General features: G+C 43.0%; 2 protein-coding genes across 3 annotated transcripts in view; one reads left to right on the top strand and one right to left on the bottom strand.

The window, feature by feature from the left end:
- The window catches only part of NIPBL (NIPBL cohesin loading factor), a 4951262-nt gene that overhangs the window by 4031675 nt on the left and 905294 nt on the right, over window positions 1–14293 (top strand). The window contains exon 39 of the mRNA XM_044076429.1: window positions 4072–4262. Within this exon, the coding sequence (XP_043932364.1) occupies window positions 4072–4262 (191 nt within the window). The remainder of the gene's footprint in view (window positions 1–4071; window positions 4263–14293) is intronic.
- IST1 (IST1 factor associated with ESCRT-III) overlaps window positions 1–14293 on the bottom strand; it is a 1439276-nt gene that overhangs the window by 1201178 nt on the left and 223805 nt on the right. The window lies entirely within an intron of this gene.

The raw sequence follows: 14293 nt of genomic DNA, 5'->3' as shown, positions 1-14293 counted from the left end.
GGCTCCTCTTCTCTCATCATAGACTTTTTCTTGGGCAATGCAGCTTCTGTGGGGTTTTCTTCATTCAGAAGCTGCTGGAAGTACTCCTTACATCTGCCTTTGATATCCCCGGGGCTAGTGAACAGGTTGTTGCTGGCATCCCTTATGAAGGGTGTCTGACTATCTTCTTTATCTTTCTGTCTTTGCATTGCAACCTGATATAGTTTCTTTGTGCCTCTTACTGAGTCACTTTCCGGAAAGTTGGTACAGTGCCCTCCAATCCCCTATTCTTTGCTATTGCAGCAAATTTCTTAAGCTTCTTTGTTAGCCAAACTTGACCTAGTTTGATTTGCATGGAGATGTGTGTATAGTTCCTTTAAATTTGACAGTCTTTGTTTTCATCTGGGAGACCCCTCATTTTATGTATTTCTTATTATGAGTGTTATCTTTGTTTCCCTATCAGCAGTATTTAGCTTCGGCTTTAGTTAGGGGCTATGTGTGTGTTTGCATGCTTTGCCATTCTCTCCCTAAATCATCCATTGCTCATTTATATATTTTTTTCCACTTTTTAGGAAATGTTACTTTTATTGGGTCCTGTCTCCACACACTTTTGCACTCTGTGTTTCAGGCTTTCACGGCGATCACCATCAGTCAAACAAGCTGCATTGTTGTGCACTGTGATGCTCTATTAGAGGGCAGTCTTAATCCCCTATATGGGTGAGACAGCAGTCCCAGTAGTATGTACATATTCCTTTTTATTAAGTGTACAGCAAGGTTACTTCTGAACTTAAATTGTAAACACGTAATCAGCAATATTAAACCTGGTTCCCTTGATAGACAGTGGATTTGGATGATCTGTTTTATTATTCCCTGTTGTACACTAAATGTAAATCTGAAAATAATTTTCACAGCGTAAAACTTGTCAATTTATTTGTGAACTAGTCTGTCAGACTCAACAGTTTGAACTGCAGGACAGCATCAAACAGGAATAAAGCCACCAAATTTTGTGTGATTCAGTAGTCAGAGTATAAACCAACAACTTTAAAGCAAAGTGCCTTAAAATATTCAGTTATACTTCAATTTAAGACAGTAATACATTTTCATAGTCTACAGATGCAGTTTACTTTTCATGCAGCAAGTCTGCAGACCAGCAGAATATGAATGTATTCATTAGCAGTTCAACCAACTGAAACTAACACCAACCCAACAAATCTAAATTGAAGACATATGCAAGTTGTTAAGATGAAATTTAATTTGTAAATGAAAAGTCAATATACTTTGTTCAGTAACTTTGATAATGTTTTATTTCTTTTGAATTTGACTGGATCCATTTCACAGCTTTGTGTGATTTTGAGATGAGTAAGGGTAGAGTGTAGAGGCCTTAAGGGTTTTACTCCACAACAGAGCTTCATTCAGAATGAGTGGCTTCCTTGGTTGTTGAACAGGCTGAAAGTTTGTGAACTGTGAAATATATTTAAGTTAGTAGCAAGTCACTAGTTTTACTACCTGATAAGTTGTTGGCAACCTTTAAAAAAAATGATTGTTTATAAGCTTTCATTGGACAGTCACGATTGTGATCACTTATTGGCATTGAAGAGATGCCAAATTAGTGTGTTGCCTGAGGCAAGCAAGTATACTGGAAACAAACTATTATGTCCCCTTTGCTGTAGAAAGGGAAAGATTGGCATTTGCTAAACCAACCGTGCCTGTGGCTTGTAGGTTGCTTTGTACACTGTAGTAAAGCAGTCTTCACATTGAGAAATGCTACTGTCAAAGTCAGCACCACAAGAGTTTTGGTGACTTCAAAAGCTTGTTTCAGAACTTCCTCCATTGCTAATGTTTGTGCTAAGCACTTTGTCGTGGGTTCACAAATTCACAAAAGTATTTTTATGTTGTTTGGACTCCGACCTCAGGAGTCAAGTTTTTTGCCAATCAAATTTTTATTCTTGGATATGTTGAACTGTAGTAGTATGCAACTTCCCTAAGCTACCTCCTCAATATGTGTATTCTGCCTTGTTCCTGTGGGATTTTGAATGGTTTATCTGGCTGTTTATCCCCCTGCAGGCTAGGGGTTGCTATGCTGGTGATAACAGTGCTTCCACACAGGGTATGAGAGGTGCATTTCAAAGCCACTATTGCTGCGCTGTACTATGAATGGAGGTAGGTGCTGTACAAGGGTGTAACCCTGCCCTATCCATATATGCAGATACTACATCACTGACCGGGTTGGCAGTGAGATTATGGTGCTATAAGAACAAGATCGCCCTCAGGCCCTAGGATAGGCACTTTTCCTGTCTTAACCAAACTTCCCATTCAGGCAACTGCTTTTATGTCCTCATGTGACAGAGTAGACCCCCCCCCCCACTGTGTCTCCTGGGAAAGGCAGTCAGGCAGAGCGTCTTCATTCTTTTCTCACACCACCCGATCTCCAGCAAATGCTTGTATGGCTGATCAAGCACACGTCGCCTAGATTGCAGTCTGTACTTTATTCTTGTAGCGTAGAGCTCAATGTTTTGGTATGTGTCAGCAGAGGCTGCTCTTGCCTTTCAGCTACAGGAGCTTCAGAAATGAATCAGTCAATAGTGCCCCAGCAGGACAGCACTTCTGAATCCTCTGCTCCAGAAGAGGGCTGGAGGGGCATGTGAGGGGAAACAGCAGGTTAACCAGGGTTTGAACAGCTGAGATGGAGGGTTTCCCTTGTCTGTATCCCATTGTTATTGTCATAAATTCTCTGAAAGTTGGGGGGGGGGGTCTAGCAGCTATCCTTTACTTGTTTAAATAGTATTCAGTGGCTTAATTGATCAACTAAATTAGACGTAGTTCCTGTCTGAGCACCACTTCCAGAGAATTAATAGGAAGTGGCATCGCCCAAAGCTGTGGTTCGTTTATATGGAACCCCTGTCTTGTGCAGACATCTTGTTCTGTGGATGTGCTTAGACCGTCATCTGTCTTGTTAATGAAGTATCGTACCATCAGCATCTGCAGCAAGTTTGATTGGAGAAAAAGGAAAGGCACACATTGAGCTTTTTGTGGGAAATGCATATCATTCCAGGGCCCAGCAGTGGGAGTCTGGCACCATATTAATTTTCAGGAGCATGCGGTTACTTCCACTGCTTGGCAGCTCACTGTCAGCTGCTCCACCACTTCTATGTAAAAGGATTCAAGACTATCATGGCTGCCATCAAACCATACTCTCACAAGTGAAGGTAGATGTATGGTACAGAGTCAGAGAAGACTCCCAGTTTATGGAAATTGCAGGAAAGGACATCCCAGTATTAAACTAAGGCAGGGTCCTTGCATAGATAACCTGATAAGGTGAATGTTTTTATGCTGTATTTTTAAGGCATCAGCATGTGTACTGATTTCCATTCTATATATTTTCCCTATGATTCTCAAGAGGTTTTCTCTTTTGCCACCTCAGCTTTCTCATCAAATGCTTCTTATTAGGTCTGTGTTTGATGTTATTAAGCAAAGAATTGAAGAGGGAGGGGGCAGCTTTCATTCCTTGACTTTTTTGCTATTTATTTTTGCATTTGTTAATAGTGTAAGTACGTACACTGGTCCAAGGACCCTTTTCAGATGCATCCTGCATTAACAGCATTCTTGCTTAACGCATGAGCCATTTTAAATCAGTTTCTGTAACATTTGTATATATAATAGCATATAGAAGGTAAGGTTGTTGTAATATCCATATTTACACATGCGTGCACAGACAGAAAAATATAGTAAACTATAGTATCCCATAGCAGAGTCCAAGATTAGTAACAGGTCGACCTTCATCACTGAAGATGGTAGCTTTACTGAACAAGTCCACTGAAGAACTATGAAAAGACTGCCAGCAAACACTTAAGTGTTAAAATATTCATATCTTGTGAATGAGACTCCCTCAAGTTTAAGCAATGTCCTTAACACCCATACAGCTGTTTGTGTAGCATGGCCTTCAGAAATGTGATTTTATTTTTTTAATGAATTTTGTTCCATCTGTTGAACTGTAAATCATTATGTAGGTAGGTAAAACTATGAATGAGAGAGGTTACTAGTAAAATGTATATATAGACATATGATTTGTTTCTTGTGAAATGTTACTTTCAGGGAAGAAAATGGCAAAGAAAGAAGATCTTAAAGAAATGGGTGATATTTCCTCAGGGATGAGCAGTTCCATTATGCAACTTTACCTCAAGCAAGTCCTGGAAGCGTTCTTCTACGCACAGTCAAGTGTTCGCCACTTTGCTTTAAATGTCATTGCACTGACATTAAACCAAGGTCTAATCCATCCGGTGCAGGTAAGCTGGATTTTGGAAGAATACAGCACTTATGAATTATTTTTCTGAATGCTTGGTAATTTTTTTCACTTTTGTTTTTATTTTTTGACTGACTCTTTTAGGGAAAAACATGTTCGTCTGTAACCAGATTTATCTTCTTTCATGCTCAGTTTAGTATTTATTTTTTCATTTCATAGTTCATAGGTAGGTACTAGGCTATCAGCCCAAGGACCTACGTAAGCCTAGCCAACAAGGTTCCTGGCTTACGCCACCCAAGAAAGTTATTTTCCTGTGCCACTGTCGAGCAGAGACACAGAAGTGATCCCCGGGGTGTATTTCCTCTTTCCCATCCACTCATCAAGATTTTTCATGAAGAGTGCTAATGAAGAACTTTGCTTGAAATAGATGGGTAGACTGTTCCAGAATATGGGAAGTCTCTGGGACAGGAGTCACTCCCTCCGGGATGGTGCTGTGTTCAGGGGCACACATGAAGTAATGTCATATGTTACACTTGAATAGTGCACCTAGCTAAAGAACCCACCCATACTTTTCAGCAATTTGCACAGTTTGGGAAAATATCCTATCGTTCATTCTGTTAGTCTTCACATAATCCTTGACTGTGGGCTCAGTTCCAATCTTCGGAACCGACTCTGCCGTTATTCCAGCTCACACCTTCCAAAAACTCTCAAGCCATTCTCTACCCATAATGCTCCTCACAGGATTACCCCAGATCTCGTTTTCCATTTCCTAGTGCCAGATGCATTTTCGCCTCTGAGCTTTCAAGTGACAACAAAGGGACAGAGGGCACAAAATCAGGATCAGACCACAGTGGTTATGTCATCTTCTGATACTTCTGTGGAGCACCCCATCGAAGAGGTTCCTTTGAAAAGAAAGTGCAGGAGGAAGCACTTGGACTCCCCGGAAGAGTCCTTCACAGAAGATACCGATTTCAGTGAGGGGGGATGTTCCCTTAAGTCACTCCCTGAAGATGTTTCCTTCGGGGACATCCTTGAGATCCTAAAACAGAGGGGTGGTTGGACTTTCCTCCAGCCTTCCTCAAAGGAATCTGTATACCTAGAGGTTTTTCGTGCCCAACCCTCTACTTTTTCGATCTCTCCACCCGCTGACAATCTCTTTTAAGTTGATTGCTCAGATGGCTTGAAAGTTACCTGACACTTCTCAAGCTGATTCCAAAGAGACCAGACCGTATCCTTTCAGCCCTCAGGATCAGCAACACTGGGCCAAGGGAATTCCTGTGGGCACTATGATGGTAGCAATTGCCACCAAGAAGGAACTTGCTGATGAAAGTCCTACTATCCAACATCCTAACAAAGAGTGTAGGGCAACGGATAGATATGAGAAGCGAGTATACGCTTCATCAACCTTCTTTCTCAGGTCCTTGAATTGGGAGGGTGGCCTAATGGTTAAGGTGTTTGCCTTACAAACACAAGGTGCAGGGTTTGAATCTCACAAGGGATAATTGGCTAGGCTTAAAATGGCTCGCAAGGGCAGTTAGCCTAGTACTAACCTATGAACCTATTAAAGAACTGTCAGACATTCTTGCAGGAGCAGTAGCTGAATGAGTTCAAGACAAAGTGGTTTCTCAACTCGCCACCCTAGAATCCATTTCCAACTTGTCCATGAGGCTAATTGCACATGCAGCTGAAGGGACAACAGGAGCAGCAGGTTTAGGCATAGCCATCAGGAGACGCGCCTGGATGCGCTTATTTGATTTGCGGAGCCATTTAAGTCTTCTTTCATCAACACACCGTTTGATGGAACATCCCTCTTTGGTCCCAAAGTTAAGGACACTCAGGCCTGATAAGAAAGATGGGGAGACCCTTTCTGCCATGGGCGTATGCTTTTACAGTCCTCAACGGCCCTATTCCAGGAACCAGAGAAGTGGGAGGCTGTGGTTCAAGAAGTTTCAAGGACCTTTCCAGGACTCTTATGGCATCGACTTCCCCTGGGGCAGAGGGGGTAGTAACAATGGAAGATGCAATCTTGTCAAGCTGCCCCTTTGTCCCTCCTCAACCCCAAGCCATAGTGACCACGGATGCATCCCAGATTGGGGGGGGGGGGGCATTCTGTGGGAAAGACAGTTCAAGGCATTTGGTCAAAGCTGGAGGCCAATTTGCATATCAGCATTCTTGAGATGAGGGCAGTGCTGTTAGCATTGCAGGCATTTCAAGAAGCCCTCCCCTTGGGAACAGTTGTGATTCACATCGACAGTATGTCAGTAGTCTGGTACATCAACAAGCAAGGGGCAACCAGATCTTGCCCTCTTTGTCGAGAAGCACTCAGAGTATGTCAATGGGCAATATCTTCCTACTGCTTTCTGATGGCAACGATGCCTCACTAGTGGACTCTCAATCCAGTGGTGGCAGAAAAGATATTCCGCCACTGGGGCCAACTTTGCTGTGACCTCTGAACAAGAAGTGCAGCTGTTTCTTTGCCTTAATTCCCCCCCCTGGGAGTCACTCAGAGACACTCCTTCCCAATTGGCCCCCCCGGTGTATTGTATGCCCCCCCCCCGATTCCTTTAATTTTCTAAAGAAAGCCAACAAGTCAAAGAACAGAGTAATTCCTTTTGCCTCATTTTGGCCTCAACAGGTCTGGTTTCCATTCCTGTGGCCTCGTCTATTTCGGAAACCTGGGTACTGGACCCATCTCCAGATCTGTTGTCCTACCCACAGGGGCTGGTTCATCTCAGTCATCTCAAGCTCACTGCATGGCTTCTCCAGTTCCCATGATTGCCAGGCATTCTTCTCTCATTTCCCCAGTTCAACCCATCATTCTAGCCCACCACAAACCTTCAGCAAGAAAGTTGTACCTTAACAAGTGGGTATAGATTATTAAATAGTCATTAGACTGTAATCTGGACCCTTATTATGTGCCTGTTGATAGAGTTCTGGAGTTTTTGACTTTACTCTTTGAAACAGGAGCTTTAACCTCTAGTATTCCAGTGCATCTTGCTGCGATCTCTAACTTTCATATTGGGTTTAAATGGTTCATCCTTGATGTCCCATAAGCTTTGCAAAGCTTTTTTGAAAGGAACTTAATACTCAGACCTCCATATAAAAACCCTCCATACCGTGGGATTTGAATCTAGTACTTCAGTCTCTTTATCTGTTATTCTTTTGAATCTTCTGCTAGTTGTGACTTGATGTTTTTGTCATGGAAAACTTTATTCTTGATAGCTATCACTTCTGCTAGAAGAGTATCTGAAATTCAGGCTTTGTCTTACAAACCTCCCTGTCTAATCTTTCATAAAGACATGGTTCCCCTGCAAACAAATCCCTCCTTCCTACCAGAGGTTGTCTCGGAGTGAAATATCAGACTATACAACTCCTAGTCTTTTTTCCCCAACTACTGCAGTAAAGGGAAGTACTGTTTGCACTTACTTAGATGTGCACAGACAGTTACATTTCTGTCTTTACAGAACAAAAGGAAATCAGAAAATCTGATCAGATATTTATTTTATTTTCTTCAGTCACTTTGGGAAGTCCATTCTCTAATTTTACCCTAGCTAAATGGCATAGAGACTGTGTATCACTTTTGTCTTTAACAAAAAGGGAGTGCACCTACCATGACCTGTAAAAGCTAACTAAAACAATAGCAGCTTCTGCAGTTTTCATGACGGAGCTTCCTTAGATGATATTTGTCCAGCTGTGACATGGGCATCTCCTTATACATTTGTTATGCATTACAAGCTGGACCTGGTCTCTAGGGGACTTGCATCATTCAGCTTGATGGTGCTCAGGAATATTCATCCAAGAGACCTCCCAAGGTTCAGGTAGCTAGGCAGTCTGTCCCACAGTCAAGAATTACGTGAAGATTGACAACATCAGATAAAGAAGTTGTCTTACCATAACATTCCATCTTTGTTGTCGATCTTCACTAATCCTTGACCCCCCCCCCCCCCACCTTTAGATCTCTTGGAGGATCGCATCAGTGCAAAGATTGCCTTCATAATACAGACACAGAAATGGCCTCTGATCTGTAATTTCTTGTCTGTCACTATTGTTTGCAAACTCGATCTGAGGTAATCTTGTGAGGAACATTGAGTAGAGCTTAGCTCACGTGTTTTTGGAAGGTGCAAGCTGGAATAATGGCCGAGTTGGTTCCAAAGCTCTGAACCCGAGCCCACAGTCGAGGATTAGTGAAGATCGACAACACAGATGGAACGTTATGGTAAAACATAACTTCTTTTTTTGGAAAAATTCTGTATTTGATGCCTAAATATTGAAGCTTAGCAATTGTTCATGTGGCCATCTCCTAATGAGCCAAAACCACCCCCAGCGTTATCTCTCTCACCTGAACAAGAAACAAGCACTACCGTGAGTTCCAGTGCATCAGCCTGGCTACCTGTAGTTGTATGATGGTGCAGCATCTGACTTATGCCTTTACTTAGGGAATTGAAGTGGTTGGAAATGTTCAGTAATGGAATCTATTAGAGGATTCTTCTTTAGACCCTATGCCTTTGCTAGAGCACAGTCAGAATTGGAAGGAATCTGAGGACTGAAAGATGTCAAACCATTTTGAAGGTGCGTCTGTGTGTGAGATGGCCTCTCTGTCTCATGTTGTATCCTGACCCTCATATAGTAATACCTTCAGACTGAGAGGGGTTTTAGGGGTTAGGTGCACCTAATTAACCTGAAGGTGTAATCCATCTGCCCATCAGTTCACCAGAGCACTCCTTCAGCTGCCCAAGTTGGTGTCTTGGCTTAAATTGTAGCTGCAGACCAGTGGTTTTAATTTATTGTTAAGGACTCTTGTCCCACCACTATACCTGGGTCCAGCAGAAGTCATTGACTCAGGTTGTGGAGAGATCATCTGGACCTCAGCCTGTAGACTTTAAGCAGCTATATGAGGTATGGGTGCAGGAGTACAGTCATGGAGAATGTTGCCTGATACTAACATTGAGATCTGAGTCAATCCCTCAGCTCCCTGCATTACTGGCAGCAGGTGTCACTTCACATCAGTATCTTTTCGTCTGACATATGTAGCACCTGCCCATCTCACACTCATCTTAGCTTTGTAGTACAAGTGTGCCCATTCTGAATCTGGCGTGGGTCTTCCTATCCCATTTCCTTTGGAACAGTTAGAGGACCCAGAAGCTGTTATCTGATGCATTAAAGTCAGCCAGATCTCCTTTTTCTGTCTGTGCTGGATGGCTTTTCCTGTGGAGTAGTCTTTAAGCTAATGAGTTCTACTGTAAACTGGCCTGCTGCCTTACTTTGTCCCAGAAACATGTAAATGTGTCTGGATGATTTGTCTTTGGTAATTCCTCCCATGAGGCTTGTTATCAAGGATGCTATACTTACAGAATAGAAGTAATTATACAGCTAATTGGAGTTAAATGCTTAAATTCTGATCTTTGAGTGTTTCTTGTTTGATCTTTGCAGACCAGCACAGGAGCAAGAAACCACAGCATTTTCCAGGCAAGCAGTTTAAAGGCCTAGTCACTGGGCTCTACATTTATGGAACTTTTAAACTTCAAATTTTTCTTATCTTTTCATATCATTATCCTCCCTCGTAGAGCATTTGCTGGAGAAACTTTCAACCCACTTTGAGTCTTTTCTCAAAATGAGCAAACTTTCTAACACTTTCACAGTGGTTGTATGACATGGTGCTCTGTACCTTTGATTTGACTTGTGCTTTGGATAGGGTAGCAGTCTCACTTCAGGAAGGGATGGCGGGCAGTCCATCATACCTGCTTTTAAAAAGAAAGAGCCTAACTAGTCAAACTACTTAGGATTGGGTGGCTGATCCTTACAAGAAGTAGAAGTTTCCCACCACTGTGGGGAATCCTGACAAAACCTGTTTTCCTGTCTTGTAGCTCTGGCCAGTGCCCACTAAGTAAAGGTGGTCTCAGAGGCCAGTGAGGCCCATTGTATAAAATGATGACCTCCCCCCATATGCCCCCTCCGCAGTGTCTGATACATTTCCCAGGACAGATGATCTGATGCAGTAGTCACCTTCCTGATCACCATCTAGAGCTGTCCTTGTGAGAGATTCTGTATATTTGCTGTATTTGTGGAGGGGTCGTATTTAAAGACCTGAGTGCTTGACATTGTCTTATTTAAGAACATGTCCATCCTTATTACCGTTGCAGTATCTGTGACTCAAGGGATCCCCTGCCAAGGGTAGCCCAATGTCCGACCAGTACACACACAGCCTTTGGATTAGGACGTTGTACGTCACACACATGCTCCCCGCTTACAACATAGAACATAAAGGTGATGTATGGACATACCTACCTCAGAACTTCTTTGCTACCAGTCCTGAATGCCATCTTCAGTCATCAGTCTGAGCCCTCCTTCGTCTACTGGTTACCAAGCCATTTCAGATGAGTACCCCATTGGGTTTTTTTTTCTTATCCTTGTTTTCTTTACTTTTGTTGTGAGGTTGCATGTTGTCCAGAAAGGGAAAATGTCAGTGTGGGAGCCCTATTCCTTATGCGGATCGTCACGTTATGCTTGATTTTTCAAGAGTTTGTCCCCAAGACTCTTCATAGTAGCCTCTCCTCTTTGTCTGCCTACCTTGAGATCCAACATCTGAAGTTGTTCGAGCAGGGTGCAGTGGCAGAATCGTCTTAGCCAAAGGGTCAGCCATCTGCCAAGAACAACAAAAAACTTAGATCAGATTTGGCTGCTGTACCACCTCCCCTGGATGTCTCTGTCAAGGCTGATGAAAGACTGGAGGATCATCCAGTTATTCTGTCAGCTTCCTCTGCCTCAGCCTTTTCATAGGCTGGCATGGAACTGGCTACGTGCACGTCCTAAGAGGTTCTGCAGATGTGCATTACGTGTGTTGAGGGTGAACCTCATATGATTGTATGAGGGATGTTCTGCAGATTCTTGTTGGAGGGAGATTCCCACTACGTTAATTGAGTGTTGGCAAGGGTCTGATCCCCGTAAAATCTTTAGGGTGGGTGTTCTGTTCCTGCAACACTCCCCACCTCCCTTGGTGGTCTCCTCTTAAGAGGCCTAGGGAGCAGGACTCTTCTGATTAGGGCTTGGACTCTGGAGAGGAGTCTTTAGCTTTATTGCTGTTAGATTATTTCTCTATTAGAATATTGTTCTGAGGAGGAGGACTTCATTCCAAAGTCTCCCTTTAAAGAGCTTTCCTTTGGAGATACTGTGCCTTGTATGATGGAATTCTTTTTTAAATGGGACTGTACCCATGTTTCTGATGTTCACAGGAAGAGGTATTATAACTCCTCCAGATGGAGTCTCCTAAGTCTTCTGCTGTTCCTCTTGTCCTTGCTGCCTTGTTGGACACTTTCACCAGCTTCTCAGGCTCCTAATTGTCAGCCTCCAGCCTCTAAAAACCTGATAGGTTATATAAGGTGCCTGATGATTGTAAGTTTCTTTACAAATGTCCTGCTGACCCCTGTATTGTCTTTCTTTTTTTAGACAAACCTTTCCAAACTGTTGCCTTCCACTAAATTATTCCTTCTGACAAGGAATAGTAGGACCATGGAAAGGCTGGGCAAAAAGGTGCACACTGCTGCTACCTTGGCCTTTTGCGCTGTTAACTACCAGACCCATATGGCCAGATACGTTTTAGCTCTTCTCTTTCAAGCTTTTCAGGTTATTTCTGACCTCCCTGATTCTGAGGGGAAGGCTTTGGCCCTCTCTTTGTTGGGCTCCTCTTCTCAAATGGTCTGTCATTCTATTAAAATTAGTTATGATGCAGCTGATGTTTTTTTCAATAGTTGTTCCCTTTGATTCTATGTTAAAATGTTATTCTTGGCTTTGCCTACAACCTTTGCTTGATGATATTAAGGCTAAATTAATGGGTGTTCCTCTTTACAGTAAAAAAAATCTCTTTCTTCAGCTGCTGAGCTTTCTAAATGTGTGCATGAGAAAGTTGAAGCATTGCAGGAATCAAGCCATATTTTTGTTTCCCCTGTTCTCATATTTCAGAGGAATTATCCTTCCAAGCTTGCCTTTGTCTGTAGACAGTCTCGTCCTCCCAAAGGTAAAACTGGTTCCAGAAGGGCTCCTTCTACAAAGTCTAAGACTCCTCTGTCTCTCAGAAACCTCCTTTTGCAGACAAGCCATGTTCTGTCTGACAACCTTTTCCTCTTCCTCTTAAGTCAGGTTCCTTATATCGATCCGTCTTTCCCTGTGTCTTCACAGTTGGCTAAGAATCACTCTGGATTCTTGGGATGTCCTTGTATTCTGCTGTTGCAGTCTTCTTTACATGAGGGAGATTACCTGCCAAGTGACCTGATGTCGGCCAGTCTACAAATGTCTTTAGTACCTAGGGTGTGTGCTACATCGCATGTTGTCTATCGGACATGGGCTATAAAAGTGAAGTATGCACACACCATCCTCAGAACTTCTTTGCTGCCAGACAGAGCACATTTCCCATATGTACCCTCAGATAAGTGCCCAGCTGAGGAATCCTTTTCTTACTTTTGATAGTTTTCAGTTTTTGTCATCCAAGAAGGACATATGTGAATGTGGACATCAGATTCTCGTCGTAAGGACATCCATTTACAGTGCCTGTTTTGTCTTGGGCCTTCCCACGACTGTAAGGTCTGCACTATCTGCCAGTTTGTCCCGAAAACCCTATGGTGTAGGCTTAAAGGAAAACTCCACCCTAGAAGAACTCCACCCTAGAAGTAAAAAAAATCTGTTTTTTTTTTTCACACTCTGTTTCCTGACCTATTTTAACACCTCAAAATCACTCAAGTGCTTTAATTGTAATTTTAGCCTGTTTTCCACAACATGGCCACCAATGGGGCTTGATGTATCAATAAGATCTTGTTCTCCCTCGACCCTTTCTCTTTCCCATAATGCTTTGTATGACTCGTGCCAGACATAAGGAAGTAACTGAATTCCCATAATTATCCTCATTTATGTTTGGCTCGGAGCTTATTTTACACTATATTTATAAGTTGTCAAGCTACAGCCAGAAAAAGTAGCTTAATCGCAGGTCTTTGTTCAGGGTTTTCTTATGTAGTCCAAGAGGAATTGATTCTGCAAGGGTCTGTCATTGCAGTGGCAGTTTAACACTTAGGTTCATAGGTTCATACTAGGCTATCTGCCCGAGGGCATTTATAAGCCTAGCCCATTGTTTTGTGGCTTACGCCACCCCTTTAGTATGGGGAACTATACCCATTATTTTGCTGTGCCTCTGTCGAGCAGTGACACTGAGGTAATTCCTGGGGTATATCTGCGATCTCCCATCCATTGGTCAAGATTTCTCTTGAACAAGGCCAGCGAGGTGCTCTGCCTCACATGTACCGGGATTTTGTTCCACAGCATAGGGAGTCTTTGGGTGATGAATCTATCCCTCCAGCACGTCCTATTAATAGCCGTGTCGAGGTTTAAGTCTCCGCCCTTGTGGCTCTGACGCATCTAGTTTTTTTGAGGTGTAGCTTATTCATCTAATCTCGGTTTGTCATCGCCTTGTATGTTAGGCATTCGTCACCTCTGAGCAAGCGGTGGCGACTGAATAGAGCTGGAGTTCTTTCAGTCGGGCAGCATAGGACAGATTTTTGAGACCCTTTATCCTTTTGGTGAGGAACTTTTGTGGCCTCTCCAGCTGCTGCAAGTGTCGGGTCAGATGCATTCCGAATGGGGCATTGTACTCAATCATTGGTCTGATGAGTGATGAGTAAAGGGAGACTATGACCTCCCTTGATCTAGATGAGAATCCCTTCATGATAAGGTGGGCAATGTAGAAGGACTTCCTAACTACTTTAGCTACATGGGTGTCGAATGACAGACTACTATCAACCTGGGTCCCCAGGTCCCTGATAACTTCTTCTGTGCTCAGTGGATTGCCACCTATTTGGTAGCTAGGGGTAACCTTGTTTTTCCCGAAGGGTATGACTATGCATTTTTTGGCATTTAACTTTAGGCCGTGGCTCTGGCACCAGTTATCTGTTTCTGTGAGACCCTTCTGAAGGATATCTGTGTCAGATGTGTTTTCTACTATGGAGCCCAGTTTGCAGTCATCTGCAAACTTTGTCAGCCATAACCCTCCTGTGTTTGCTTGTACTTCGGAAAAGTAGATGCCAAACAAGAGTG

This window comes from Protopterus annectens, chromosome 1.part0, assembly GCF_019279795.1.
Source record: "Protopterus annectens isolate FY-2018-M chromosome 1.part0, PAN1.0, whole genome shotgun sequence".
Taxonomy (NCBI): domain Eukaryota; kingdom Metazoa; phylum Chordata; order Ceratodontiformes; family Protopteridae; genus Protopterus; species Protopterus annectens.
Note: the sequence above shows the minus strand (reverse complement) of the source record. Positions and strands in the feature narration are given on the sequence as shown.